This window comes from Hemitrygon akajei, chromosome 7 (assembly GCF_048418815.1).
Source record: "Hemitrygon akajei chromosome 7, sHemAka1.3, whole genome shotgun sequence".
In the NCBI taxonomy this organism is placed as follows: domain Eukaryota; kingdom Metazoa; phylum Chordata; class Chondrichthyes; order Myliobatiformes; family Dasyatidae; genus Hemitrygon; species Hemitrygon akajei.
This window is the reverse complement of record NC_133130.1, coordinates 37,168,731-37,196,149: the sequence shown is the minus strand read 5'-3', so window position 1 is coordinate 37,196,149 and position 27,419 is coordinate 37,168,731. Positions and strand designations below refer to the sequence as shown.

The 27,419-nt window shown below is 39.6% G+C and overlaps 2 protein-coding genes across 4 annotated transcripts in view; one reads left to right on the top strand and one right to left on the bottom strand.

Annotated features, from left to right (window-relative positions):
* abcg5 (ATP-binding cassette, sub-family G (WHITE), member 5) overlaps positions 1-19,845 on the top strand; it is a 36,673-nt gene extending 16,828 nt beyond the window's left edge. For 2 of the 3 annotated variants that reach the window (XM_073050654.1, XM_073050652.1), the window contains exons 5-13: positions 1,723-1,855; positions 2,832-2,971; positions 3,370-3,499; positions 6,751-6,964; positions 9,534-9,739; positions 10,648-10,786; positions 12,495-12,680; positions 14,915-15,033; positions 18,459-19,845. In XM_073050654.1, the coding sequence (XP_072906755.1) occupies positions 1,723-1,855; positions 2,832-2,971; positions 3,370-3,499; positions 6,751-6,964; positions 9,534-9,739; positions 10,648-10,786; positions 12,495-12,680; positions 14,915-15,033; positions 18,459-18,649 (1,458 nt within the window). In that variant the 3' untranslated portion in view covers positions 18,650-19,845. Of the gene's footprint in view, positions 1-1,722; positions 1,856-2,831; positions 2,972-3,369; positions 3,500-6,750; positions 6,965-9,533; positions 9,740-10,644; positions 10,787-12,494; positions 12,681-14,914; positions 15,034-18,458 lie in introns of all 3 variants that reach the window. The other variant, XM_073050653.1, reaches the window with a different exon arrangement.
* A 1,133-nt stretch (positions 19,846-20,978) lies between these two features.
* LOC140730352 (uncharacterized) lies at positions 20,979-27,331 on the bottom strand. Its single transcript, XM_073050650.1, has 2 exons — positions 26,164-27,331; positions 20,979-25,885 (listed from the first exon to the last, which is right to left on the bottom strand). The coding sequence occupies exon 2, from the start codon at positions 24,233-24,235 to the stop codon at positions 22,778-22,780; it is 1,458 nt and encodes a 485-aa protein (XP_072906751.1). The 5' UTR covers positions 24,236-25,885; positions 26,164-27,331; the 3' UTR covers positions 20,979-22,777.
* Between the last annotated feature and the right edge of the window lie 88 nt (positions 27,332-27,419).

Sequence of the window (27,419 nt, the reverse complement as noted above, 5' to 3'; positions counted from 1 at the left end):
CAGGTTCTAACAGGACGTTGATGGGACGCAGAGCTGGGCTGAGAAGTGGCGATGGATTTCAATCTGGAAAAGCGTGAAGTGATTCACTTTGGAAGGTTTAAATTGAAGGCAGAGTACAAGGTTAATGGCAGGATTCTTAGCAGTGTGGAGGAGCAGAGGGGTCCTGGGGTCCACAACCATAGATCCCTCAAAGTTACTGTGCAAGTTGATAGGGTGGCTAAGAAGGTGTATGGTGTGTTGGCCTTTAGTAGTTGGGGGAGTGAGTTAAAGAGCCATGGTAGCGTAGTGGTTAGTGTGCTACAATTACAGCTCAGGGCATCGGAGTTCAGAATTCAATCCCGATGTCCTCTGTAAGGAGTCTGTACATCCTCCCCATGGGATGCATGTGTTTTCCCCAGGTGCTCCAGTTTCCTCCTGCAGTCCAAAGATGTACCAGGTCATTGGTGTTTAGGTTGGGGTTATATCAGGGTTGTTGGGGTGGCATTGCTGAAAGGGCCGGAAAGGCCTACTCTGTGCTGTTCTTCTCAACAAAGAACTGTGAGGTAATGTTGCAGCTCTGTAATACTCTGGATAGACCACATTCGGAGTATTGTGATCAATTTCTAGTTATAGGAAGGATATGGTAACTTTAGAAAGGATGCAAAGGAGATTTACCAGGACACTGCCCGATTAGAGAGTGTATCTTATGAGGACAGGTTGAGCAAGTTAGGGCTCTTCACTTTGGAGCGGAAGAGGATGAGGGGTGACTTTAATAGAGGTGTATCTGATAGGGTGGCGGGAAGGAAGTACACAAAAGGAGGTATGAGACGCTACTTCCCTCCTCTAGCCTGGAGTTCACCCTTGGGCAAGGTGTAGCACCTGCTTAACCCCTCCCAATCAGGGTCACACGAAGCCATGGAGCAGGTGGTGGATGGTTGTACGAGCAGCTGGTGCACATCATAAGTCCTGGTTACACAACTACTGACACCAGGCACGCTATACTTACCTGAGGGGAAAAAAAAGTAAGTTTTCTTAGCCTCAGGTTTTTCTTGAGAGGGACATGAACCTTCTGAAAAAAATGGCAAGATTTCTAATAGCTGCATTTGATACTTCAAATGGAATTTTCTGACAAATTATGTACTGTACACTCTCCTTCTTTTCAAATCTTTTTATTATAATTATTATTATCCAAAGTAACAAGAGTACATTGAAGTAAGTAACACTTACAATGTCTCAAAGGGGAAAAAAAAAGTTTAAGAATTGAAAAATATGGTGACACAAAAGAAAGAAAAGAAAAAAACCCTGCTAAAGCAAGAAAATGGTGGGAAAAAAAAGAACCCATTGGGTGTTCAACCCTGGAGTCCATGCGTCATACAAAAAGCTTCTAAAGATAAACATCAAACCATCAGCAAAATATACTCTGTACACTCTCTGGCAGTCTGCAAGAACTGCTGCAGATTTTAATCCTGTATTAATTTATTTAACTATTTTATTTACTCATAAAAAGGCATGAGTTTTCTTTCACTTCACACTTTTTATCCGTAGATGTGCTATACCTTGAAGCTGCTAGAGCAATATATTTGATAGGTTCATAAAACACTGAAAACTTCATTGAAAATCAACTGAAAATCCAACAAAGAGTCTTTGGCCTAAAATGTTAACTCTGCTTCTATTCCCACAGATGGGGCCTGACCTTTTATAAAGAAGATTTCATTAACTGATCTTGTGTATTGATATCTACAGGTGAAATCTGTCATGTTAGAGCTTAGCCTAAATCATGTAGCTAATCAGGTGATTGGTGGCCGTGTGTTTCGAGGAATTTCAGGTGGTGAAAGACGTCGGGTCTCTATTGCTGCCCAACTTCTTCAAGATCCAAGTAAGACGGGATATAACATACTTACATTCGACTTTCACCTTGGTGCAGTGAAAAAGTTATCTGCATAAGTATTTTTGTTTTGTATAGAATCTTTAATAGTCATTGGCCGTCTGAATGAAATGTTCCAGTCAGTCATATAGGAATTAATGAAGGCATCAATCTCAGAACGAATTTTGTGCCAGATATGCAAAACTATCTGAAAGGGATTTTCAAAAATGGTGTATTTTAATAAGTGTTTAAAATTCAAATATTATAGGAGAAAAGATGAATTCCACTCTGAGCACTCTATAATTGGCCATAACTTCTTAACAATTTGATTTTATCAATTTATGTGTTATAGTGAGCTTGTGACTCACTGGGGTTTAGAAGAATGAGGGTGAATCTCACTGAAACCTGTTGAGTATGGAGAGGCCTCGATAGAGTGGATGTGCAGAGGATGTATCCGATAGTCTAAAACCAGAGCGAACAGCCTCAGAATAGAAGGACGTCCCTTCAACACAGAGATGAGGAGGAATTTCTTTAGTCAGAGTGTGGTGAATCTGTAGAATTCAGTGCCATGGACAGCTATGGAGGCCACGTCATTGGGTATATTTAAAGTCGAGGTTGATAGGTTCTTGATTAGTAAGGACCAAATGGCTTAATTATGCTCCAGTGTCATATGGTCTAAAATATTTGTTTATTTGATCTGTAAGTTCTTTTTCTTTGTGTTTACTTATGTATCTGGAGCGTAAATGTATATTCTCTAGAGATTTAATATGATTACAATTGTTTTACGCTGCTGTTTGTTTTACACAATTGTGACAATGGGATACTAAGCATCAGTTGGAATGTAATTAGTTAAGTTTGAGATATCTTGGTGAAAAGCCAATCTCTGGCACTGTAACTATTGAAAACACTATTACACGAGACTAGAAAATCTAGATTTTTCTAAGGAAGTGTATGTTATGTTTCAATATGTGTCTTTTTTTTAAATCAGAAGTCATCTTACTTGATGAGCCAACCACAGGTCTGGATAGTATGACGTCCAACCAGATTATTCATTTACTCTCAGAACTAGCTCACAAAAATCGAACAGTTATCCTGTCAATTCATCAACCTAGGTCAGAACTTTTCAAGGTGAGCATGCTGTCTGTGTCATTGATTAAAGCTTTCTAAATTTGGGAGATGGAAGCATTAACGTTGTTTCAGTGAGAAAATGCTGGGCCAAGGTTCTGAAATAATTGGAATGAGGTGTGCTTTTTAGAGAAAATCTTTATACCTGCTGTCAGAAAGAAAACAAAATCATCCTGGAAAAATAAATAAACTTTCATAAGAGGTAAAAAGGAAAAAAAAGAAATACCACAAGTCATAAAAGAAGTTGCAATGCACAACTCTCTCAGTGTGCTCTGAAAGATTAAGATGTGCTTTGGGAATGTCCCTGCATTTCTGTAATTATCTCAATTGCATGAGCTTTTGTTTTATTACTGTAATGTACAGAAGAGACCATTTAATTTTTTGTTTTCAAATTTCTCAAGTTATTTGACAGAATTGCAATAATGAGTTGTGGAGAGTTGGTGTTCTGTGGTGGAACCGAAGATATAGTAGAATTTTTTGCAAGTTGTGGCTATCAGTGTCCTGAATATTGCAATCCTTTCGATTTATATGGTAGGTACTATAATCGTTTTTATTTGTCTTACATGGAAAAAGGGAACACCATAAACTGGAAGTTAGCAGCTCATCAGACTAGGCATGGTAGCAGTTATTGCAGCTTCTAAAAGACAAAAATAGGCTAAAATTAAAGTTTCAAACAACAATACAGCTCTTTCTGTATTGGTTACTAATACAACTTTTTATGTCTATTAACAAGTATTAGCAACTTAAGAGAAAATTCCATTAAAATGTCATTTTGATTCACACTTTTAAGGAAGAAAACTAGTGCAGGTGCTTGGATTACTGCATTTGGACATTAAACCAAAAGTAATATTAGGAAGGAGGTCAAATGAAATCTGAGCAGATTGCTTTTAGGGTGAATCAGAAAAGAGTGTGGGAGGCAACAAGAGAGTTTGAGGAAAGTTTTGCAAAATGCTTAAACATAGAACATTTAAAAAGCACGGACAGGTACATAAGTAGGAATGGGGCTTCTATATATGAAAATGCAAGATTAAATGATAAAGTAGGAATCACCTCTGTCTGAAGATCACAACATGTGTTTTAAGCATGATTTTAGCACTCAGATACTTGACTCTGCCATTTTTGAGATTGGAGCTTTCTCCTCCTGTTAGCTGTTTAATTGTATGCCAACATTAAAATAATTAAATATGATAGGATTACAAGACTTCAGGGAAATCCATAGAAAAGAATACTGCCTATGCTGTGAATCCGAGTTGGAAACTTCTCATATGGCACCATTGGTTGGAGAAGTAGACTAATCTTCTGGTACACCCGTGTGAGTGTTGGAGAAGGGCACTTGCAGATTTTATTCACAGGTTTCAGGCACCCTTGAAAGGACTTCCAATTTTCTGCAGTGGAGATCAGGAAGTAGAGAGAAAATCGGTGACTGGAGGGTAAGAATCAGGTCACCGTGTGAGGCTAAGTAGAAGCACAGACAGCAGATTTGTTGGACAGATGCAGAGTGGGTGGTATAAAAAACTGGGGTCAAGGATCAGAACTTGGGACGGTTGAGTGGTTAAATGGTCGAGGTGGGAGTATAGATTGGAGACCTCACCAGGACTTGAGAGTGAGGTGAAAGGTAGAGGGGACAAACTCAGGAAAGTTCATTTGGATTTGTAGATCATACACTTACAGCGCCCTGTAAAAGTATTCAGCCCCAACCCTTTGTTTACATAAATGAGTATTACAACCAGGGATTTTTGATCGATTGAACTGAGAGTTTTTATTTGTGACAGTTTAGAGATTGCAGAGTCTTGAACTTCATCTCCAGCTCACTCAGAGTGACTGTTGGCATCACAGTAGCCTCTCTTTAAAGTGCCATTCTTCTCCAGTGACTAAGTTTAGAGGGGTGGTGTGACCTAGGTAGTATGGCTTTGGTTTTCATGTTTTTCCCACTTTTTCGCAGTGGACTGCACTGAGTTTCAAGGTATGTTCAGTGCCTTTGAGATGGTCTTGTACCCTTCCCCAGATTTGTGCTCCTCTATTATCATTTCCCTGCCTTGTTTTAAATGCTCTTTTGTCTTTATTTTGGCTTGAACTGTTGAAAATCTACCATACTGTTGGAACTTACAGTGAGAGAGGACATTTATTCTTATGAATTCATTGAAAGCAGGTGATCCTCCAGTTTTCTACATCAACAAATTGGGCGAGCTGGTAAGGTAATATCTGAGGAAAGTTAGCATTGTATTTACAAAGGAAATTAGTACTTCAGCTTCACAGTTTTGGTTTTTAATTTTTAGTTCATTGTTGACAGGTGTTTGAATTTTTCTTTTGATTTGACATGATGCATAATATTTTGTAGATTAGCTCAAAAATCCTACTTCAATATATTTTAAATTTAGAAAATGAGACATTAAAATGTGAAGATAATTGTGGGGCTGAATACTTTTTCAAGGCAATGTATCTGCTATCATTGTTATCATTGGGATTAATTGGAAAAAAATCAGAGGCATCTTGGCAGATGGAAGGTCAGTAATGTCAGGGGCTCTGAAGGCGAGGAACTTCAAAAGCTTGGGAGTCATGTGTTCGATTGATGTGCAAATTGTACCAGACAGACAAGGGAGATATCCACCAGGAAATGTCTGATCAGATTTCTGAAGTGACCTAGAAATTGTATTTCACTCCAGGAAGCATTTTCAATGGCAAAAGACTGAGAACAGTAGAATGTCGCAAATGTTTCAGGTTATTGAACTCTTATTCGAACTTGTTTTGACAGTGAGTGCTGTTGAAAGGTGCACACACTTCCAGTATTGAGAAAGGCAATCAATTTGATCACCTCCAGCTGCATTTCCCCTTATAACAGATGGCACAGCTGCACACACAGTATTGAATGCTGAACATCACGCAACAAACAAACCGAGGATGTCATCCAGCAATAGTACAGCAATAAGAGCTTTCTTTGCCATCTGTCAGAGTCAGTTTTACTTTAGACTGATTAAAAATAGTGTTCTTTGCATAGGATGTCACAAATTCCCTATTTAGTACACCTTAACTTTATATTTAAAAGTAAATTGAAACATTGAGATGTGTAATAATTAGATTTGGAATAGAACACAAATGGAAATGCACCGAGAGTGGACATAGGGATTTTAGCTGCTCTTGCATGAACAGTTTGTATCAGTTTACCCAGTATCGGAGATGGAACCTTTCAAACAATGCCTCAATTAGTTTATTTAAAATTGGATATCCATGTACAAGGAGACATAACTGTTGGCATGCTGTTGAAAAGCTGAGGTGTTTTGTCCTGGAGAGGGTGGAGATTCATCAGGATGTTGCCTAGTTTGGATTACCACAGTTATAAGGAGGGTGTTGTTTCCCCTGGAGCAGCAGATGATCTGATGGAGGTATGTAAAGTTATGAGGGCAATGTTGGGTAGATAGTAAGAGTCTTTTTCCAGAAGGGCAAAGTTTAAAAGTTAGTTTTTAGAGGACTGTAGGGTGGTGTTTTTTCACACAAAGTGGTTCTGAATCTGGAATTTGCTGTCTGAGGAGGTGGTGAAGGCAAGTACTCTTACAACAATTAAGGAGCATATATCCAAGATCTTGATTCACCAAGACATAGAAGGCAAGTGGAATTAGTGTAGATGGGTGCAGCAGTTAATGTGTAGGTGGTGACGGACTGAAGGCCTGTTTCTGTGCTGTATGACTCCAGGATTCTATGACCCTGTGAACAGGCTTAATATTAGTTTGATGTGAACTCAACTGTCCATTTCTACACCTGTTAACATGCATTGTTAAAATTTTCAGTGGACCTGACATCTGTTGACACCAGAAGCAAGGAGAGAGAAATTGAGACTTACAGCAGAGTCCAAGAAATTTCAACATCCTATCGAAATTCAAGGCTATTTAATGATGCTCTGCAGCTTATTGATGCTGCAAAGAAAACAAAACAGTTGACATCCATTCATTTCAAGAACACCGCTTCTCCAAGCATACTCTTTAAACTCTGGATACTGATCAGGTATAAAGAACATCTGCAAGGACATCTTGCACCAAATGTTATATCTGATAACATTTATCCCATTCGTGGTTTATTTTTAAATAGATTAGGTATTGAGAGCGTGCAGTTGTACAGATAGCATTTACTCATCAAAAATCTGTTGAGTTTGGGTTTCACCTTTACTGTTCTGCTCCTGACATTCCCACAGTCTTGGAACAAGCTAAGAGTTGAATTGCAGAGGTAGAGTGAGAGCAACTGCCCATGCCATCAGGGAGCAGTTGACTGAATATGGCATTAAGAGGAATGATGAAGCTGACATCAATGGGTGTCCAGGGAAAATCACTCCAGTGGTTGGAGTTCTACCTTTCACAAAGGTAGGTTGTAGGGTGAGGTTGTTGAAGGTCAGTTAGTTATCCTGGGCCTGAGACACTGCATGAGTTTCATGGGGTAGTAGCCTTGGCCCAGCCATCTTCAGTTACTTCATCAATGACCTTTTTCCATGATAAGTCCAGAAGTGGGGATGCTCATTTCTAACTGCAGAAGGTTCCGTTTCAGTAGCAACCTCATAATAAGTGTAAGAGTCCACATCTGCATGTAGCAAAACCAAGACAGCATTCAGGTCTAGGCTGATAGATGCCAGGTAAATTTGAGCAGTTAAGCTGACAAGGGAGGAGCACATTAAAAAGAGAGAGTCTAATTATGTACTTTTGACAGTCACTGACATTACCCTCAGCAGGTCCTTTACTATTAACAAATTGGAGATCATCATTGACTGGAGAGTCAGCCGCTCTGCTACATAAGTAGGCCAAAACTTGGACATCTTGCATCTTCTAATTCATTACATGGTACTACCATTCTTTTCCAACAACTACAAGGCACAAAGCAGGAGTATGATGGAATATTCCACTTCAGTTGATGTCCAACTCCAACAGCACTCAAGAACCTCAACATGATCTAAGACAAAGCAGATCATTTGATTGGTACCTCATTCACCTCTCTAAACATCTATTTCAAGTCCATATCAGTCACAGGAGAAAAAGATGTTAAATCAATACAAAGCAAAAAGAGACAAATGGGTATCTAATCATTAAATAAAGCAGAATTTTTTCAAGTTAGGCATTCTTAATGGGAATGAAAAATTTATTTCAGATTTATAACTGAAGCTTTTTCCTTATGAGATTGCAAATACAGTATTTCACTTGAATTAACTTTCAACATATAGATTAAAATTCAGCTTTGCCCTTTCTCCACATGCCACCCACTTCAGCTTTCTGTTTGATAGATGTGGTAAAAACTCAAAGCAGAGTTTGCAGCACACTGCAAGACAGTCCTAATCTGCTTCAGGGCTCCTCAAGGAAGGTTTATGCCAAAATAATATTAACCTCAACATTGTTACAATCAACATCAAAGACGTGTACTTAGTTCACTGCTCTACTTACTGTAGACTCATGACTGTGTGGCTAGGCACAGCTCAAACACCATCTATAAATTTGCCAATGACTCCACTGTTGTTAACAGAACCTCAGATGGCAATGAAAAGCGAGTAAGATTGGCTGGTTGAGTGGGCATCACGGTTAGAGCACCGTTATTACAGCTTGGGGCATCGGAGTTCAAAGTTCAATCCTGGTGGTCGTTATACGTCCTCTCTGTGGAGTGCATGTGGTTTCTCTGGGTGCTCTGTTTTCCTTGCACAGTCCAAAGACATATTGGTTAGTAGATTAATCGACCATTGTAAATTGCCCCATGGTTAGGCTAGGAGTTGCTGGTGGCGCAGCTTGAAGAGGCCGAATAGCCTGTTCCAATCTGTATCTCTAAGTAAGTAAGTAAATAATTAAAATGACCATGTACTCAATGTCAACAAGACCAAGGCATTGATTGTGGACTTCAGGAAGGGGAAGTCAGGAGAACACACACTAATCTCATTGAGGGTGTGAATCTTTTGATTCTTTCTTGTAGCAGTAGAACCGTCAGTGTCTGCATACTGCATGTGTGTGTGCTAGAGTCGCCAGCTGTCTTCCAATGGACAACCCTTGTTGCCCAGAGCCCTTTGTTCTGATGGTACAGCTGAAATACAGTATTGCTTAATGAGCATGCCATGACTGGTGCTGAGCATTACTTACCAGCTGGACCTTGAGATGGTGGAGTCTCTTAAGTTTTGCTGTTTAGAAGAGTTGCCCTACCCTGCCTTCAAATTAACGTGCAGTCAGTGGCACCTTGCACCCTGGGAAAGCTCACAAACCCACGTGCTCTGCTCCAGTCTGGAAAAATTCAGTACCACAAACACATTTGGAATCTCTCTCAGTGCAGTCTATGACCTCCACTGAAGTTGGAATTGTGGCTACCTCTGTTTTTAGATTTCACTGTGAGCTACTCTGATCAAGGACAGACATCTGAAGCACTGGCTATTACTAATGATTCAGGTGTTCTCATCAAAACCTTGCCTTTGAAAGCCCCTTTCTCTCTTCCAGAAGATTGCCCTGCTCTTTGAAGAACAAAATATTTTTTGCCATTCTTTGTATTTTGTTGAATTTAAGAGGAAAGGATTTATTGAGAATTTATTTACTGAAATATTTCTTATTTTCAATTAAAGGCGAATTGTGAGAAATTTATCAAGAAACAAGACTGGGATATTAATGCGCCTCTCCCAAAACCTGCTGTATGGCTTGTTTATTGTGTTCTTCTTGATGAGGTTGAACAATGATGCATCAACAGGTGCTGTGCAGGACCGAATTGGAATCATCTACCAAAGCATAGGTGCCTCACCATATACTGGGATGCTGAATGCTGTTGCTTTATGTACGTACTTCACTGATCGTGCTTTTGTTCATAGAACTTTGACAAGTCTGTTTGGTTAAATAAGTAGATGGTGGGATAAAAGAAGTAAAATCTGCCTTTAAAATATCAGACATCAGCATTTCAGTACTTAAAAGTAAATCAGTACAAAGCCAGTTTATATAATAAAACATAGAACATAGAAAACCTACAGCACATTACAGGCCCTTCAGCCCACAATGTTGTGCCAACCATGTAACCAACTCTAGAAACTGCCTAGAATTTCCCTATCACATGTGATGTCTTCTAAGAGACTCTTAGATAGGTACATGGAGCTTAGAAAAATAGAGGGATAATCTAAGCTCCATGTACCTAACTAAGAGTCTTTTAAAAGTCCCTACTGTATCCGCCTCTACCACCTTCCCTGGCAGTGCATTCCATGCGCCCATCACTCTCTGTGTGAAATACTTACCTCTGACAACCCCTTGTACCTACTTCCAAGCACCTTAAAACTATGCACCCTGGTGTTAGCCGTTTCAGCCCTGGGAAAAAGCCTCTGGCTCTCCACGCAATCAATAAAGGCAAAATACTACAGGACATGGAAATGAAGACAGAAAACGTTGGAAATACTCAGTAAGCCATGATCTTGCCCCCAAACCAATGATCCTACCTGAAGTGTTCACTCTTTCCAGCCAGCTTAATTTGTACATAATATTTCAAGTACTTTATTGACATCTTGTGCTCTTAAAAAATAGTGTTTACACTGATAAGGTTTCAGATTACTGGCGACAGTACAGAAACTGCTCATGTTCAATCTGTACTTTTTAAAAAAAAGTATTCCAGTATGTTCTATGAATTAAAATGCTGTAATTTAGTATTTACATGTATTAACATGTTTTGTTCCTTTTCATCATACATATTTTTGAAAGAAGACCCTTCATTACGTTCAATCAGTGACCAGGAAAGCTCAGATGGTATTTATCAGAGGTGGTTGATGTTGATGGCCTACATTATTCACATCCTTCCTTTCAGCATCATTAGTGTGGCTATTTACAGCACTTTTGTCTACTGGTAAGAGTTGTTCCACCTATCAGAAAAACATTTTAGCAACATGTGTTCTGTGAAATTCTAGAAGAATGATCTGAAATTAAAACTGTGTTTTTTAAAATAGTACCACAGGAACTTTTACTTTTACCTGAGTAGGAAGGTAGAACCCTGATTTAACATCCCATTTGAAAAGTGGCACCTGCAAAAGTAAAGAGTTCCCTCAATGTTATTGTAATTGTCAACAAAGATCTTTCTGGAAAAGGAGTCTCACCTACAAATTCTTGATTCAAGGGCAAAATTGCTTCTAATGGAGTAAAAGCTGACCATCTGGAAATAAGAAGGGATGTTTAATAGATGGCAGTTTCACAGTCAAAATTCCCTGCAATAGATGGCAGAGTTACAGGCAAATTCCTTCCTTGAACTTTTGGGTTTTTATTGTTTTAGCAAACGTAAACCCTTCCAAAAAAAGCAGGTTCTACAGGCTGGAGTGAAGATGGGTGCCCTCAGCTCCCTCTGCTCTGCAATCATCAACAATGTTGCATTACCTTAGTGGCCCCTTAGAACAACGTTGATTTGGACTGGGGTATGATTGTCACTGTTGGCACAATATATAATTTGGAATTTGTGTGAGAAAAAAATTGTGTTGATTTTAAGAACTACCCTTTTTCTGGAGATTCTGCTCAAATTTATTTTCATATCCGTCATTTGTGTAAACCAATGCATTATTTTGAAATTGTAGCTTTGAAAAATATTCCATGTTCTATTCATAATAACAACAGCACAACTTAATTAGCATTGTTGAAATTAGATTTTCATAATACAGTGGATTCCGGTTAATTGGGCCATTGGTTAATCGCTTCTTTGTGACAACTCTTAAAGACCACAAGCTAATTGAAAAAGAATAGCCAGGGATCCCTATATTTATTTGGCATAGTAGATTGTTGCCTAACAGTTTCTAACTAGCAGCAGTCGTGTACAGTAGTGTGGCCATTAGACACTACACCATGCTTAGAGTGAACAGTTTTTATAGTATTAGTTGCATGTGTTTATGGAACAGTTTTGCTCACTGCGGTTTCAAGCATTCAGGGTTAGAGATGGAGAAACGGCTGGGAGTGACATTGAGACAGGCACAATTCACTACCTCAGCAAGTTAGGAACTACAGTGATTTTGAAGGTATCGACAATTATCTTGAATGTTACTGTGAACTTAAAGAATTGGAGGTTGCAGCCATCAAAATCATTGTATGAAGGCATTATCTGCACAAGGTGTCTGTGCTGGTTTTGTTCATTTACAGTCAATCAAGAGAACACGGCGGCATACTATTCCTCCTTTGATAACTATTAGAAGCTAATACATGTACACAATTTTATAGCTATGTTGTGTATTGGTAGTGTTCTAATTTGTTCTGCACTTCATTTAAATACTTAATTTGTTACTCAGTTATAGTGAGTTTGTGTTTTTCTACCTTTTTATCTATTTTCATGAAACTTTGGCTAATTGGGCCAAACTGTACTGATCACGATGTGTCCCAGTTAACCATAATCTATTGTATTTAGTTTTTGCCTTATTAGGTATAGATATAAATTACTTCCCCCTTTTTCTAGAGGAAATCACTTTTTTTTCTTCTGCCTAATTTCCAATAAGGTTGTGGTGATTTTACTTGTGCAAATGTTAGCGGTAAGAGAGAAACGTTGCTCTTAGCTTATTTAATTGAATCACTTTGTCTTTCAGGACTCTGGGAATGTTTCCAGTGTGGGAGCGATTCGGATGTTTTCTTGCTGTACTCATTGTTCCACATCTAGTTGGTGAACTTCTGACACTCATCTTACTCGGTGTTGTTCAGAATCCCTATATAGTTAATAGTGCTGTGGCTTTGATTAATGTAGCAGGAATTCTGGTGGGATCAGGTTTCCTAAGGTGAGAACCATTGCAATGCATTATGATTCTTACAGCTTTTCTTCCAAAACTAAATGAATATATGCTGATACATTATAATCTGGGGTTTTAGACTATAAAATATCCAAGATACAATTCCTAAATAACAGAATCACAATTGTGACCTGCCTTGATTATTACAAAACAGAACTGTTAACTTTGGGATAAAATAATTGGTAACCTATTAAAGGAGAATTTAATACACTTCACGCAATGGGAATGGGGCAATAGTATTTTGATCACAGCATGGCCTTTGGCATTTTATCAGAGCAGAACAAGCAGTGGCCTTTTTTTAGGTTTTTAATACAGGTGACCCCTGGGTTACAGTAAGGGGGTTCCAAGAAAATGGTCTACATTGTAATTTTCTGTAATGTGAAACTCGTATGCATCAAGAGATGCAAGTGCAGATAGTAATAGAATGTGTTTGTTTAATTACTTGATTTCACATAACATCAAGGAGAACAAATTTTAATCCCTATCTTGAATCTTTGGGTCGTGATTTGTGAACTCTGTAATGGTGAATTCCCTTTACCCAAAGGGCTGTGCCCTGAGTGTCGCCTGTGGGTAGGGCACACATTTTAGTAATAGACATTGAATGGATTAATCGAAAGCTCATGAGATTTTAATAAAACCTCCTTGTATTCAAATTTCTCACAATTTTTGTCAGCACTGCTGAGAGTTGTGACTCAGTTAATAGTTTTTTTCATGTTGGAATTACAAAGTTGTGGGCTCAAGGCGTAAGCCAAAGATGTGAGGACACAAATTCAGATAGAGACTCTTGACCAGTGAGTACTGAGAGACCGCTGAATTATTGGAGGTGCTGTTTTTGCAGAGGCATGCAGCTGAGGCCTAATGCTCTCTGAAGGATAAGGATCCTATGGCCCTAGAACAGAGGGGAATTCAGTCAGTGTATAGGCAATTCTGATCACTTAAACTATGTTACCAAAAAATGGTTTTCCTTCTGTTACTGCTATTTCCTTTGATCGAAGTGATTACCACTTTATGTACATTGCAGACTATGCTTTACACTCCACGTTAAATGTACTTCATTAGCTGTAAAATCTTTTGGGATGTGTTATTTAGTGCGTATAAATTCAAATCTACTTGCTACTTAATATGTGGAGTGATTGTTAAGTTTGTGGCCTACGGAAGAAGGACTCAATTTTAGAAAACCTAGCACATTTATTTTTCAACATAGTCCCCCATTACAGTTACACACTTAGTTCAGCGGTCATGGAGCATACCGATCTTGGATCTCCAGAAAGTGTCCACAGATGGGTGATTGATAAGTTCATGACCTAAGGTAGAAGGAGATGAGTTATACAGCTCTTGTTACATGCACAAGGTCAACTCTTTAAGTGATTAGGCAGAAAGTTTGAAGTTAATAGCTAATCTCCTACCATAGGCCACGAACTTATTAATTACCCCTGCTGTGGACACTTTTTGGAGGTCCAAGATCTGCATGCCCCACGACTGCTGGACTAAGTGTGTAAATGTAGGAGGGGATTATGTTGAAAAATAAATGTGCTAGGTTTTCTACCTTAGGCCACAAACTTATCAATCACCCCTCGTATAATGAATTAATTACACTATTTAGTGATGGGAAATGAAAGATTACTTGAACACACAGTCCAACACAATTTTCCTGCTTTCAGACTCTTACTGACTTTTCTAATTTATTTAAAATAATATCTGTTCTGATTAAATGACTGCACTGTAAGTGTATAAAGGGAGACTTTGAAATGCAATGAACAAGGTCACAGTTCTGATTATCATCCTGATCTTAACTAGATCAGCAATTAGAACAGTACAACAAGTGTTGGTGATAACCAGGAGGAAATCTTCCAACTACCTCATAACTGTGACTCTACAAAGTCCTTGATGTGCTGTGAAGTTCTTTTAACTGAGGACATGAATTGTGTTATTTAACTGTGTTTGTTCATTCTTCCTTATCTAGTACCCTTAATAGAGAATGTATTGGGTAGAATTTTGGCTATAATGGCATCATAATCTAATAATTTCTTGGCAATCAGTGTCCATGTTTACATGTGAGTCATGGCAACTTAATGATTACTAGCACTTTGAGAAAAAATGTTACATACCCCAGGAGGAGGTGGATGAAAACTGAAGCAGTATTTCAGCAAACTATTGCTCATACTGTTTTGTTATAAGACAATATAACCTAATTCTGGCTTGCTTTGATTCCATAACGTTAGGAGTGCAGAAGAAATGCCTGAAATGTTTCGCTGGCTGAGTTACCTCACGTTTCAGAAATATGGTGTGGAAGTCCTGATGGTTAATGAGTTTTATGGTCTAAATTTTACATGTGGGAATGGTGAGTGTTTACTTTGATAAAGAGTGAAACTGAGAGAAGCTTTTCACCTGATGATTAGCCATGTTGATTGAATATTAAAGGTTCAAGGTCAAGATTGTGATAAGTAGGGTCATAAGTTATACAACTGTTGCATATCAAAACCAAATTTTAATAGCTTAATAAAATAAATTGGGAGTATTAACCAACTCTTACCAGGAGTTTAATTAAACAAGACCTTACAAATGCAATAAGTAAAGGTCTTAAAAATAGAATTATGATAGCAAAAGTATGAAATTTCTCCTTTTTTGTTACTATCCAAAAGATGTTGTTTTGGTAGTTTTAAAATTATTGAATTGGGGCTAATTTTAAATTCTCACCAGGTCTGTCCAAATTATTTGTATTCATATAGAAATTCAATACAAGAATTCAGTGACTTCAAATGTTCATTGCAGTTTAGTCTGCTAGTTACTAGGATGAGGTGATTTAGTCTGCCAGGGATATAAGGCATTTTAATGATGACATGGGTGAGGTGAGTCAGTGATACCAAGTATGAGGCATTTTCATGATGGAAGAGTTTAGTGAGGTTTCATCTTCTGGTCCTGACATACAATACTTGATTTACTGATTCAATTCCAAGCTGCATCAGTAATTGCAATCCCAACTTCATCTGACCCCCACCTTACCCTGACTTCTCAACTCAGCTTTTGTATGTGTCTAGCTTACAAAGACTCAGTAGTCACATAGTCCTAGAATTTCTAATGTCCTGTATAAGTGCAAGGGTTATTCTAGTCATCTAGCAGCCTTCCACTTCCTCCTCCTTACAGGTTTAGAATTGAGGCCAACGCACAAACTAGTGGTGGCATGAACATACTTTCCCTTTGCCTTTAATAGCTGAATATATTTGTCCTTCCTTTATAATTCCTGAAGAAGGGCTCAGCCTCAAACAACGGTTTGTCTCAGCTCTTCATAAATACTGGCTGATCTGCTTAGTGTTTCGATCTATTTCAAATACTCTACATATGTACTTTTCACATTTAACTTGTTTTCAAATGTTAGCAAAGAAACGGCATGTATTTGGCAGAGAAGCTTGCTACAGTCTATGCTGTGAACTGAAGAATGCTCTGCATTTGAGGGTTCTAGGGTGCTATTTTGAAAATAAATGATATTATTGATCCTTATTATCAGCTTTCTAGTCTGTGTAGCCTTTAATTTATATCACTTCATAATGTCCTTAAACTGAGGGTTTAAAAGTCAAGATTTAGACTCTAAAGAGGTTGTGGGTGAATTTCCCAGTTCTTTCAACATCAGAGATAAGAAACACGACTGATAAATTATATAGTTGTAGTTCTTGCAATAACAGCTTTTGAACTTTCTCCTGGCTGTTAAGAGTCTATCATTTTTGTTATCTGGTTAGTCTTTTGTTTTAGCATAGCTGCTTAATTATGTAATTCTAAAGGACGACAGCACTGAGCCCTGTATCTAAGAAAGCCTGTGCTGGCATTGGAGAGGACCCAGAAGAGGTTTACATTCTCAGGTATCTGGTCCCTTTGAATACCTTCCAATAACTTTCCCAACTACTGATGTCAAGCTCACTGGCCTATAATTTCCTGGTTTATTCTTAGAACCTTTTTTAAACAACGGAATAACATTAGCTATCCTCCAGCACCTCACCCGTGGCTAAGGACTTTTTAAATATCTCTGCTAGGGCCACTGCAATTTCTGCACTAACCTCCCACAGGGTCTGACAGAGGCCATGGAGACTTATCCACCCTAATTTGCCTCAAGACAGCAAACACCTCCTTCTCGGTAATCTGTAAAGGGTCCATGACCTCACCGCTACATTACTTCACATCCATAGACTCGGTGTCCATTTCTGAGTAAATACAGATGCAAAAATCCATTTAAGATTTCTTCCATCTCTTTCGACTCCACACATAGACTACTACTCTGATCATCCAGAGGACTAATATTGTCTCTTGCAGTCTTTCTGCTCTTAATGCATCTGGAGAAGCCCTTGGGATCCTCTTTCACCTGTCTGTTAGGGCAACTTCAGGTCTTCTTTTAGCCCTCCTGATTTCCTTCTTAAGCATTCTCTACCATTTTTTATATTCCTTAAGTACGTCATTTGTTCCAATCTGCCTATACCTGCTATGCACCACTTTCTTTTTCTTAATCAGGGCCTCCATATCTCTCAAAAACCGAGGTTTCATAAACCTGTTATCCTTGCCTTTTATTCTGACAGGAACATACAAATTCTGTGTTCTCAAAATTTCTCATTTGAAGGCCTCCCATTTACCAACGGCAGTACTCAGTCAGAAAACAACTTATCCCATTCCTTTCTGTTACCATCAAAATTAACCTTTCTCCAATTTAGCATCTCAAACCAGGCAGAATCAGAATCATAATTCCATGTGCTGAGCCATGCTCTACTCCTCGCAGTGAAATATACACAGCCTAGAACAGTAGCCGCACCATGCTCAACCCTTTGATTCCTGACCCTGAATGTAGGCTTAACAACATGTTTCTCCACAGCCACTCCACTATTTGTTCTGGTGCTCTAGTTCCTATCCCCCTGCAACTGTAGTTTAAGGATTGGAGCAAAATTATTATAGAGAATTCAAAATTGCATGCAAAGCAATAGTTCATACAAATTCTCCCTCAACGTTGCAAATCAAAGGAGCTGGTTGTGGACTGCAGGAGGAATGGAGACAAGCTAGCCCCAGTGGACGTCAATGGATCTGGGGTTGAGAGTGTGAACAGCTTTAAGTTCCTCGGCATAAACATCACCGAGGATCTCATGTGGTTTGAACATACCAGTTGTGTGGTGAAAAAGGCACAACAGTGCCTCTTTCACCTCAGATGGTTGAAGGAGCTTGGTGTGGGCCCCCAAATCCTGAGAACTTTCTATAGGGGCACAATTGAGAGCATCCTGACTGGCTGCTTCACTATCTGGTATGGGAACTGTACTTCCCTTAATCGCAGGATTCTGCAGAGAGTGATGTGGACAGCCCAGCACATCTGTAGATGTGAACTTCCCATGATTCAGGAAATTTATAAAGACAGGTATCTGAAAGGACCTGAATGATCATTGGGGACCCGAGTCACCCCAAACACAAACTGTTCCAGCTGCTACCACCCAGGAAACAGTACCGCAGCATAAAAGCCAGGACCAACAGGCTCCGGGACAGCTTCTTCCACCAGGCCATCAGACTACTTAACTCATGCTGACACAACTATATTTCTATGTTACATTGACTATCCTGTTTTATGTACTATTATAAATTACTATAAATTGCACATTGCAGTTAGACTGAGACATAACATAAAGATTTTTACTCATGTACCTGAAGGATATAAATAATGCCAATTCAATTCCAATTTTTATGTATAACATTGTTTATGAGACTAAAGAATGCAACTAATTGTTTGGTATTTGTACTCTGCAGGTGCACAGACATCTCCTAACACCACAAGTGCTTCTTGCTGGATTACCCAAGGGGTTCAATATCTTGATGTTACATATCCAGGGGCACCTTCCAGATTCGTCTTTGATTTTCTGATGCTGTATGCCTTCTTGCCTGCTCTAGTTATCTTCGGCATTATTAGTTTTAAGATTCGAGATTTGATACAGTGGTAATGAGAACAATGATCAGGAACTTGTAATGCACTCTCTCTTCAAAAGATGAGAGGAAAGATGTTCAAATTTAAAGTTATCTTTTCATGTGGTCAGTGCCTCTTTACACCTTGCCTGCTGATTACAGTTCTTTCCCACATTTCATCAGTATTATGAGTGAAAATTTTAATGCAGCTAGCACCACGACCAAGGCAAAGTCAATCCCTTTCTCAATTCTGCATTGAATGGTCGGATGAAGATAATGCAAGAATCCTGACAGATACCTTTCCTTCTCTTGAGAGTAAATTTTACCCAAAGTGCTGCTTTAGGTAATATCTAGAATGCAGATATGTCATATTCCGGTTCTATGTTTTTAATGATCTTTCATTGATCCTGTTATAGTTACTAGTTTGTAAATTTTGATGAGTATGCCCACAGGAAAATGAATCTCAGGGTTGTATATGGTGGCACTTTGGTATATGGTGTACTTTGGTAATAAATTTACTTTGAACTTTAATGGAACTTTCCTAACTATGAGGGGGAGAAGGAAAGCAGAGAGGTTTAACAATTTATTTGATCTTCAGCCACATTCATGAATCTGGGACCATTTTAAGTAAAAAGCAATCAGGTTGAATTTTGATAAGAGCATGCAAAGAAAAATTTGAATGTTTATTGAAGCAGCCAGATATGATAGTAGACTGGTCACGGAGAAATTGCATGGTAGAAATAGACTGGGTGGAGAGACATTTGCACCATAAAATGTTAAGTTAAAGTGGACAATGTTTGTGTAAGGTATTTCCATTCCTACCCATATACTTCAACACATGCCTGATATATTAGCTAAGATTTAAATATTTTAGTCAATTTGTATCAGTGTACCAATTTTCATATACATTTTCAAACAAGAAAAACAACAAAGGCACAGTTATCCACTATTTCTAACTGTGACCCATGACACTGGATGGCTTTTTGATATCACAGACATAAAAATACTATTTGGACGTCCTATAAAGATTGGTCATTTTGCTTTCAGTCTAAGTCTTTGTGGTATATGCTGATTTTTAATTGTTGGTACCACATTCACAGAATAAGTTATTTTGAAAATAAGTTTCTGAACAAAACAAAGCTAAACCTGATCTTTTTGTTCCAGTTCTATAGCAATGAAATTAAGAAATTGTAGAGTTGTAAATAAAAGGTAATAAAAATGCATTATCAGAAAATATTTTGGTATATTTTGTTACAAGTTTAGCAAAAAGTTTTGATGTTCATCGTTGCAATCTTAAAGTAATTTGGGTTGATAATTTGGTTTCAGTGATTTTTTTTGTCATGATAGTACTCAACGAGTACAGTACCTGTTTTGGGAGTCTCATATTGGCTTTGCCTGTCTGTGTCAACATGGTGTTTTTAAAGACTAGATGGTAGGAATGCCTGGCAGAGGATGCTGATACTGACTGGTTCACTGTTCTGCCGGTGGAGTTGTAGGATTTTGCAGAGATAGGTTCCACCAGCACTTTTCACAGACATCGTGTCTGTGGTAGGTAGTCCATACCTTTAAAGCACAGAAGGAAGTGGAAATCACTGTCCAATAGATAATGAATTTTATGCCAGGTATGATCCAATGTACCAGCAGAATGAAGGTAACGTTGAATTCATTGATACTTGCCTCGATGAAAGATGGCTACTTTCATCGATAAGCTAACAGAAGCACGTCTTCCAGAACCTTATTACAAACCTTTATTGCCAGAGTGTTGGGCCATGCAATGGAGGTAAGTTAGCAAACCTTTGCTTTGCAAATACTTCCTAAAAGGCCCATTCTCTCATACCTTTTAGTGAATAATTTGACATTAACTTGCAATTTGGCTTTTAAATGTATGAATACATGAGTGTCATCTTCATAATTCACCTTTAAAGAGTTGCAGTTACTTTGGTTCTGGAGTTGAAATGTTTATAGACTGAACAGTTTCTCATTTGCTTCATTGGGGATTAGCTCCACTCCTGCTTCAAGTTTTGGAAGTGAGACGTAGTATTGAGTTGACAAAATGCAACTATGACAGGATCAGATCAGATGCTAGAAATGAGCTTAACTAACAGGATGTTAGGTCTGTTGTGGATTGCTGTTAAGCAAAGCTATACCATTGCCTCCCAACACACACACACAAATAAACTTGAACTTCATCATCGTCTTCCAGAGTGCTGGACTAATTAGCATCTAGTGGGAGTAAATTAAACATTTTCAGAGTAAGGATTTTACATTCAAAGCATTAGCCTTTCTCCTTTTTAGATGTTAAACTATTTATTAGTAAAAAGACACAAAAATAATATCAATGCAAATACACAGATACTATACATCGTCAATACTAAATCTAAAGGTGCGGGTATAATAATAATCAATAAGAACTAAGCTGTATCGTTGTCTAGGGGATAATGAATTGTCCGATGGAAATATATAGTTCGTTCAGTTCATACAGGCTGCAGCCGTTGGGGAGAGAGAGATTTAGAGAAAACTTGCCGATTCCTTTTATGATGTCAATCCTTCGAGAGTCCTTGGGAAGTTGAGTTCCCCGTTGTTAGCTAAAAACCGTTTTTCCGTGGCAAAGGTCACCGATTCCGGGGCAAATGGAAGCAGACGCATGTGGCCTTCCACCGGCTTTCGCTATTACGGGATCGCTAGAGTTTCTTCTGGTGCGTCTGAGGGGCTGTTCCCACAGACCCTCGTTTTATCCTGACTCACAGAGTCTCAGATGTCAATCAGGTTGGGATGAGGCAATCCCTCCACCAACCTCCCCCTCGTTTCATTGCCTGGGGCGTCGATGCATCGTACAGGATGCAATACACAAGTCCGTCTCCAAGAGACAATAGCCGGCATCAATCTTGGCCTCTCGGAGGCCAAGACACATTCCAACGACTTGTGGATTCTGCATGTCTTTCTCTCATTTCCTGGGTCTCCTGAATGGACTCAATAGTGATCTTGCGATTCTCACAAAGGAGGGGGCTACCCCGCACCCTTCGGCCCCGCAGAGCTGTGGTACATTCATAACACCCCCTTTCTTCAAAGCGTTTTCACCAGAGGTGAAAACGAAGTAGTACAGAGTCTTACAGGATTTTTGAATCTAACACAATACAAAAGCTTTTCTTTTCACTACAGAGTAATACAGTTATACATTCAATTCAGTATCTAGATGGTTACCAATTACAATTGTCACTTCCTTTAATATCTTAACATCTTGTACCCTGCTAAAGTCTTGTAGCATCAGACTCCACTTGAATAACCACCTATTTTTAGGTCTTATTTTTCTTTAGCCAACAAAACTAAAGAGTTGTGATCTTAGCTTACGGGTATACTACAACAGTTCATGCAAATACTAATCTTTATGTGGCTTTCAAACTCAACAGGCAGGCTTCCATGGGGGTTGTCTTTTATTATTCACAGGCTTTGTCGAAATCCCTTAAAACCGGTTTCTGCTATTTAAAAATGGTGTCCCCATTAACCCTCGCCTCTTTTCCGGTTAGTTCCCACGTGGGGAGCTTGGGTACCCTGGCGAAATAGGCTGTTGCCCGCTTCTTTCATAGGAGTTATTTTATCAACATTGTGTCCCAAACTTAGACCATCTTCTGAATTTCCACCCAATTCTTTAATTTTACGCAAGTTGCTAGCTTTCTCTTCAGGACCCTTCAGGCTATTAGTTTTCAGTTCGAACTCTTTGTTCAAGCAGCATTTCAAATTCTGCCTTTTCACACCACACTCTGTAATAACAATAGCCTGGGGGGCCCCGTCATCTTCCAACTCAACCTGTAAGTGATACGCAGGTTTTAAATTGTTTTCATTCGATTTGGGAACTACATATTTCCCATTTTCTTCAATGATAATATTCATCTCCCCACGTTTGATCTCCGCATTAACTTTTAACACACCTTTGAGCACAAACACCTGGGAACTCTCACTTCCCACTATTACCAAGGTTAACCCTTTCTTCACTGAACCAAGTCTATCTGACCCACAAGGACTGCATTCCTTTTCAACTGAATCAAATACCTCAGACTTTTTCTGAGCTCCATTACTAGGTTCAGTACCACGTGCATCCACATCTTGGACACACTCAAACGGGACATTTGCCTCTTCCAGGCTTTCAATACCCGTACCCGGTCCAAATTCTAAATTCCCCTGATTCTCCCAGCTGCTCTCTGGGCAACTCCCTTCTGGAGAAAATTCAACCCCGCGGGCTTCTTCAAGGTAAGGGCATCCTTTTCATCTAGGACTGCCCTCATTTCATTATCGGGAACACCTTTAGAATTTTCAACTTCTTCAAACAGTTCTGCCAAACCAGACAGATCATCCATGTCCACCTCTGGACCTTTTAACAGCTCTATCTGTTTCTCATCTCCATTTCGTGCCTCTAGCACTTCATTCCTCGCTAAAGGCAGGTCTATCTCCTCTCCCTTACTCTCTTTCACTTTACTACACTCCGTTTTACCACCCTCCAAACCCTCGTGGTACAGAGTCAGTAAAAACGTCTCGACCAAATCGATACTGGCCAGATTTAAACTGCTCTCGCTCTCAGCTGCCTTTCTCGACATGCTGCGAGTGACTGCGCAGGCGGGATAGATCTTGGAATCTAGGGGCGGAGCCTCAACACTCACAGGCTGTTTGGTCAGCGTCATTGCCGACCAAACCTTACCACTGGCTAAATCGTTACCCAGAAGGACGTCCGCGTCAGTTCTTGGGAATTCTGATCGCACCCCCATTTCAACTGGTCCAGAGACTAGCTCACAATTCATAATGATTTTATGCAAGGGCACCATTTCAGTCCCTTTGCCTATTCCTTTCACAGCTACCATTCCCGTCTTGCGACCAAAATTTAGTACCTTACTGCTGATCAATGATAGTTCCGCCCCCGTGTCTCTCCAGATCCGTACTGGAACTGGGGTGCCTCCCTTCCTCACAGACATGGTTCCGTTTGACATACAAGTCTTAGACCCTTCTCGTACTCTGTCTACCCGGGGCTCTCTTGTCGATTTACTGATTACCACGGCACATCCAATAGGGACGGCTGCTTTCCCTTTTCCTGTCTCTTTCTTCGGAGCAAAGCACCTAGATGCAATATGTCCCCCCTTTCCACAATTAAAACAGGTCAAGCCCGGAAATCTCTGGCCGTCTTGCCTTTCCCCCTCAATCTTACCACTAGCTCCCGGCGGGACCTCTGCCTCAGCCGGCGGGCTTTCTCGATCGTTCCCACGGTCTCTCGGGGAACTTTTATTCGAGGAAAACTTTGTCTTGTGGGTTAGGGCATATTCATCCGCAAACCTAGCAAATTCTGAGATGGACTTATTCGGCTTCTCATTCAAATACATCCGGATATCCTCCGAAACACAACCTTTAAATTCCTCAATTAGAATTAACTCCCTGAGATGCCAATAATCCTCTTCCACTATCTCTGCTGTGCACCAACGGTCCAAGAGCACACCCTTCTCATAGGCAAACTTGGTATACGTCTGATTCCATCCTTTCTTTAAATTTCTGAACTTTTGTCTATACGCTTCAGGTACTAGCTCATAACTCCAGAGAATGGCCGCCTTTACTTTGCCATAACTCTCCTCCTCTTCCTCCTCCATGGACAATGCCGTATATGCCCGCTGTGCCTTCCCTTTTAACACACTTTGTAACAACGCCACCCACTGTTCTCTGGGCCACTTCTGATTCACGGCCACCTTTTCAAAAAGCAAGAAATAATTATCAACATCCGTCTCCTCAAACGGAGGTACTAACCTCAACTCCCGACTAACATTAAACCGCTCCTCTCGGTCTGACCCCTGAACTCATTGCTCTTGCCTTAACTTCTCCATCTCCAAATCATGTTTCCTCTGTTTCTCTGCCTCCCTCTCCTCTTCCTCTCTCTCTCTCAGCTCTGTCTTTCTCCTTCTCAGCTGCTTCCAGCTGTTTTAACTGAATTTTGTGCTCTCTTTGTTTCTCAGCTCTTTCCTGCTCCCGTTTCACCTCTAACTCCTTTAGCTGGAGCGCATGCTCCCTTTCTCTCTCGGCCCTTTCATTCTCCTTCTCAGCTGCTTTAACTAAATTGCATGTTCCAACCTTAATTTCTCCAACTCTAACTGAGCCGTCCCACTAGCTGGTACCTTTTCAGGGATATTTTCCAATACCTCAGCTGTAAACACATTCTTCCCAATATAATACTGAGTTATTGCCCTTCGCACCTCCCGCTTTTTCATTGACAACCTCACCTCTGCGAGATTTAACCCCTTCGCCAAATTTATCAAGTCTGATTTGGTGGCCACCTCCAGCGCCTCCAGAGTCGGGTTTTCTATAAATTCCCCCACGTCCATCTTTGCTGGTTTCCCGTCTGGCTACCCGCGTATCCAGATCCAAGTTCGGACTTACAAGCCCAATTCACTGGCCCCCCCAATTTGGTGTCAAATCCCGGACGAGCCCCCAATTGTTATGTACCCCGTAACTGGGTCACTTACCAGCAAAGATAGAGAGGTCCGTTGAAGTCTGATGATACTATTTTTAAACAGTATTTATTAGTAAAAAGACACAAAAATAATATCAATGCAAATATACAGATACTATACGTCGTCAATACTAAATCTAAAGGTGCGGGTATAATAATAATCAATAAGAAATAAGCTGTATCGTTGTCTAAGGGATAATGAATTGTCCGATGGAAATATATAGTTTGTTCAGTTCATACAGGCTGCAGCCGTTGGGGAGACAGAGATTTAGAGAAAACTTGCCGATTCCTTTTATGATGTCAATCCTTCGAGAGTCCTTGGGAAGTTGAGTTCCCCGTTGTTAGCTAAAAACCGTTTTTCCGTGGCAAAGGTCACCGATTCCGGGGCAAATGGAAGAAGACGCATGTGGCCTTCCACCGGCTTTCGCTATTACGGGATCGCTAGCGTTTCTTCTGGTGCGTCTGAGGGGCTGTTCCCACAGACCCTCGTTTTATCCTGACTCACAGAGTCTCAGATGTCAATCAGGTTGGGATGAGGCAATCCCTCCACCAACCTCCTCCTCGTTTCATTGCCTGGGGCGTCGATGCATCGTACAGGATGCAATACACAAGTCCATCTCCAAGAGACAATAGCCGGCATCAATGGGTCCGCCTCCCGGAGGCCAAGACACATTCCAACGACTTGTGGATTCTGCATGTCTTTCTCTCATTTCCTGGGTCTCCTGAATGGACTCAATAGTGATCTTGCGATTCTCACAAAGGAGGGAGCTACCCCGCGCCCTTCGGCCCCGCAGAGCTGTGGTACATTCATAACAATGAAAGATTGCTATTTTACATTTATACAGTCTGTATTTCATTCAATTTCCAGTGTTTGCAGTTTTCTCACTAATTGCCCATATACAGTTTCTCCAAAATTTTATTTTTGAATTATTTGAAATGGCACAAAAGCTGGTGAATTTATTCATTGATTCATGAGAGGTGTTGGGCCAATTAGTCAGTAGGGATATTTTATTTTCAAAAGGTCATAAAGAGTTTTTCACATTTCTATAGGTCTGGATTTACATGTGGGCCTACCTGAACCAGCACTGAACCAGATGAGTTTCAATGTTAGATCAGTAGCTTCATGGTCATCATCAAGGTTAATGTGGGCCGTTAGAACATAATATGATTGAATTCTAAATGAAAAAAACATAAAGTGACTGAAGTCAATATGAAACTTGCTATGAGGATTGTGTTGGCTATTATATTAGTAAGTTACTTTAAAAGGTATGACAGAAAATTAGCAATGTCTGGTATTTAAATAATTAATATATTATTTACTAATCCTTGTAAGGGACAAAAATGTCCAACAGGGGAAATGGTACATCCAGCTTAAACTATCAAGTTATCTAAATTAAAGTAAAAGATGGGCAATATTGCCAAACTAAAAACTGAATTTTTAAAAAAAAGTCAGCATCCAAAAGCAGATCAAAGAAATAAGATTGTGAGAATGCTCCAATGAGAAACAGTACCAGAGCTAAGAGTTTTGAAGGATATGTGAAAAGGAAAGGAATGGCCGGTTAATGTGGGTACCTCAGAGACTGAAACAGGAGAATATAGGAACTGTTTTCTACCATTTTCCTCTGTTCAACCTGAACCTGCATGAATGGGAAAGAGCAGTATAACTCAATACTTTAAAAGTTTATTAAAATCTGACCAAACACCAGGAGTAAATGATACAAATACAAATAATATGTCAGACTATATTCCCTCTACACTCTGTCCTGAAGCAGGGGCTCCACCCAATACATCAACTGTTCCTTTACCACCGCAGATGTTGCTCAGCCTGTTGAGTTCCTCCAGCAGTTTGATTTGCTTTTGCATATGACAGTGTTATTTGATAATACTGGAACTATGATATAAAATATTACAGATTATCTAATCTAATTACTTCTATTTCCCTAACCTTTGTTTAACTTCTGATTACTGTCTTTCTATATAAAGGGTCAATCATGTGTGCAGTTCCTTTGCAACTGCCTTTTAACTTTAATTATTACTTATCCCTTCGCTCTTGATGATTTTAATAGAACTCAATCACAGCAACCATTCAGTGTTCTGACTACAACTCGTAGAAAACTGCCCCCATCTCTTTCTTTCTGAGACCTTTTCATTTATAATCCAAAAACTACACCAGTGATTATAGGACTGACAAAATTTTCCATTTTGTTTGCACCATCTCCATTCTGTAAATAGTATATCCTTTTATTCCAGATTGCCTGATTGTGTCCTCAGTTGGCATTCGCAAATGTGAACATCAGGAGAAATATCCTAATGGTTGGAGTTCAGACATT

Excerpts from the sequence above, each read along its gene's own strand:
- LOC140730352 (XM_073050650.1), bottom strand. The coding sequence starts at position 24,235 with ATGGAGGAGGAAGAGGAGGAGAGTTATGGCAAAGTAAAGGCGGCCATT.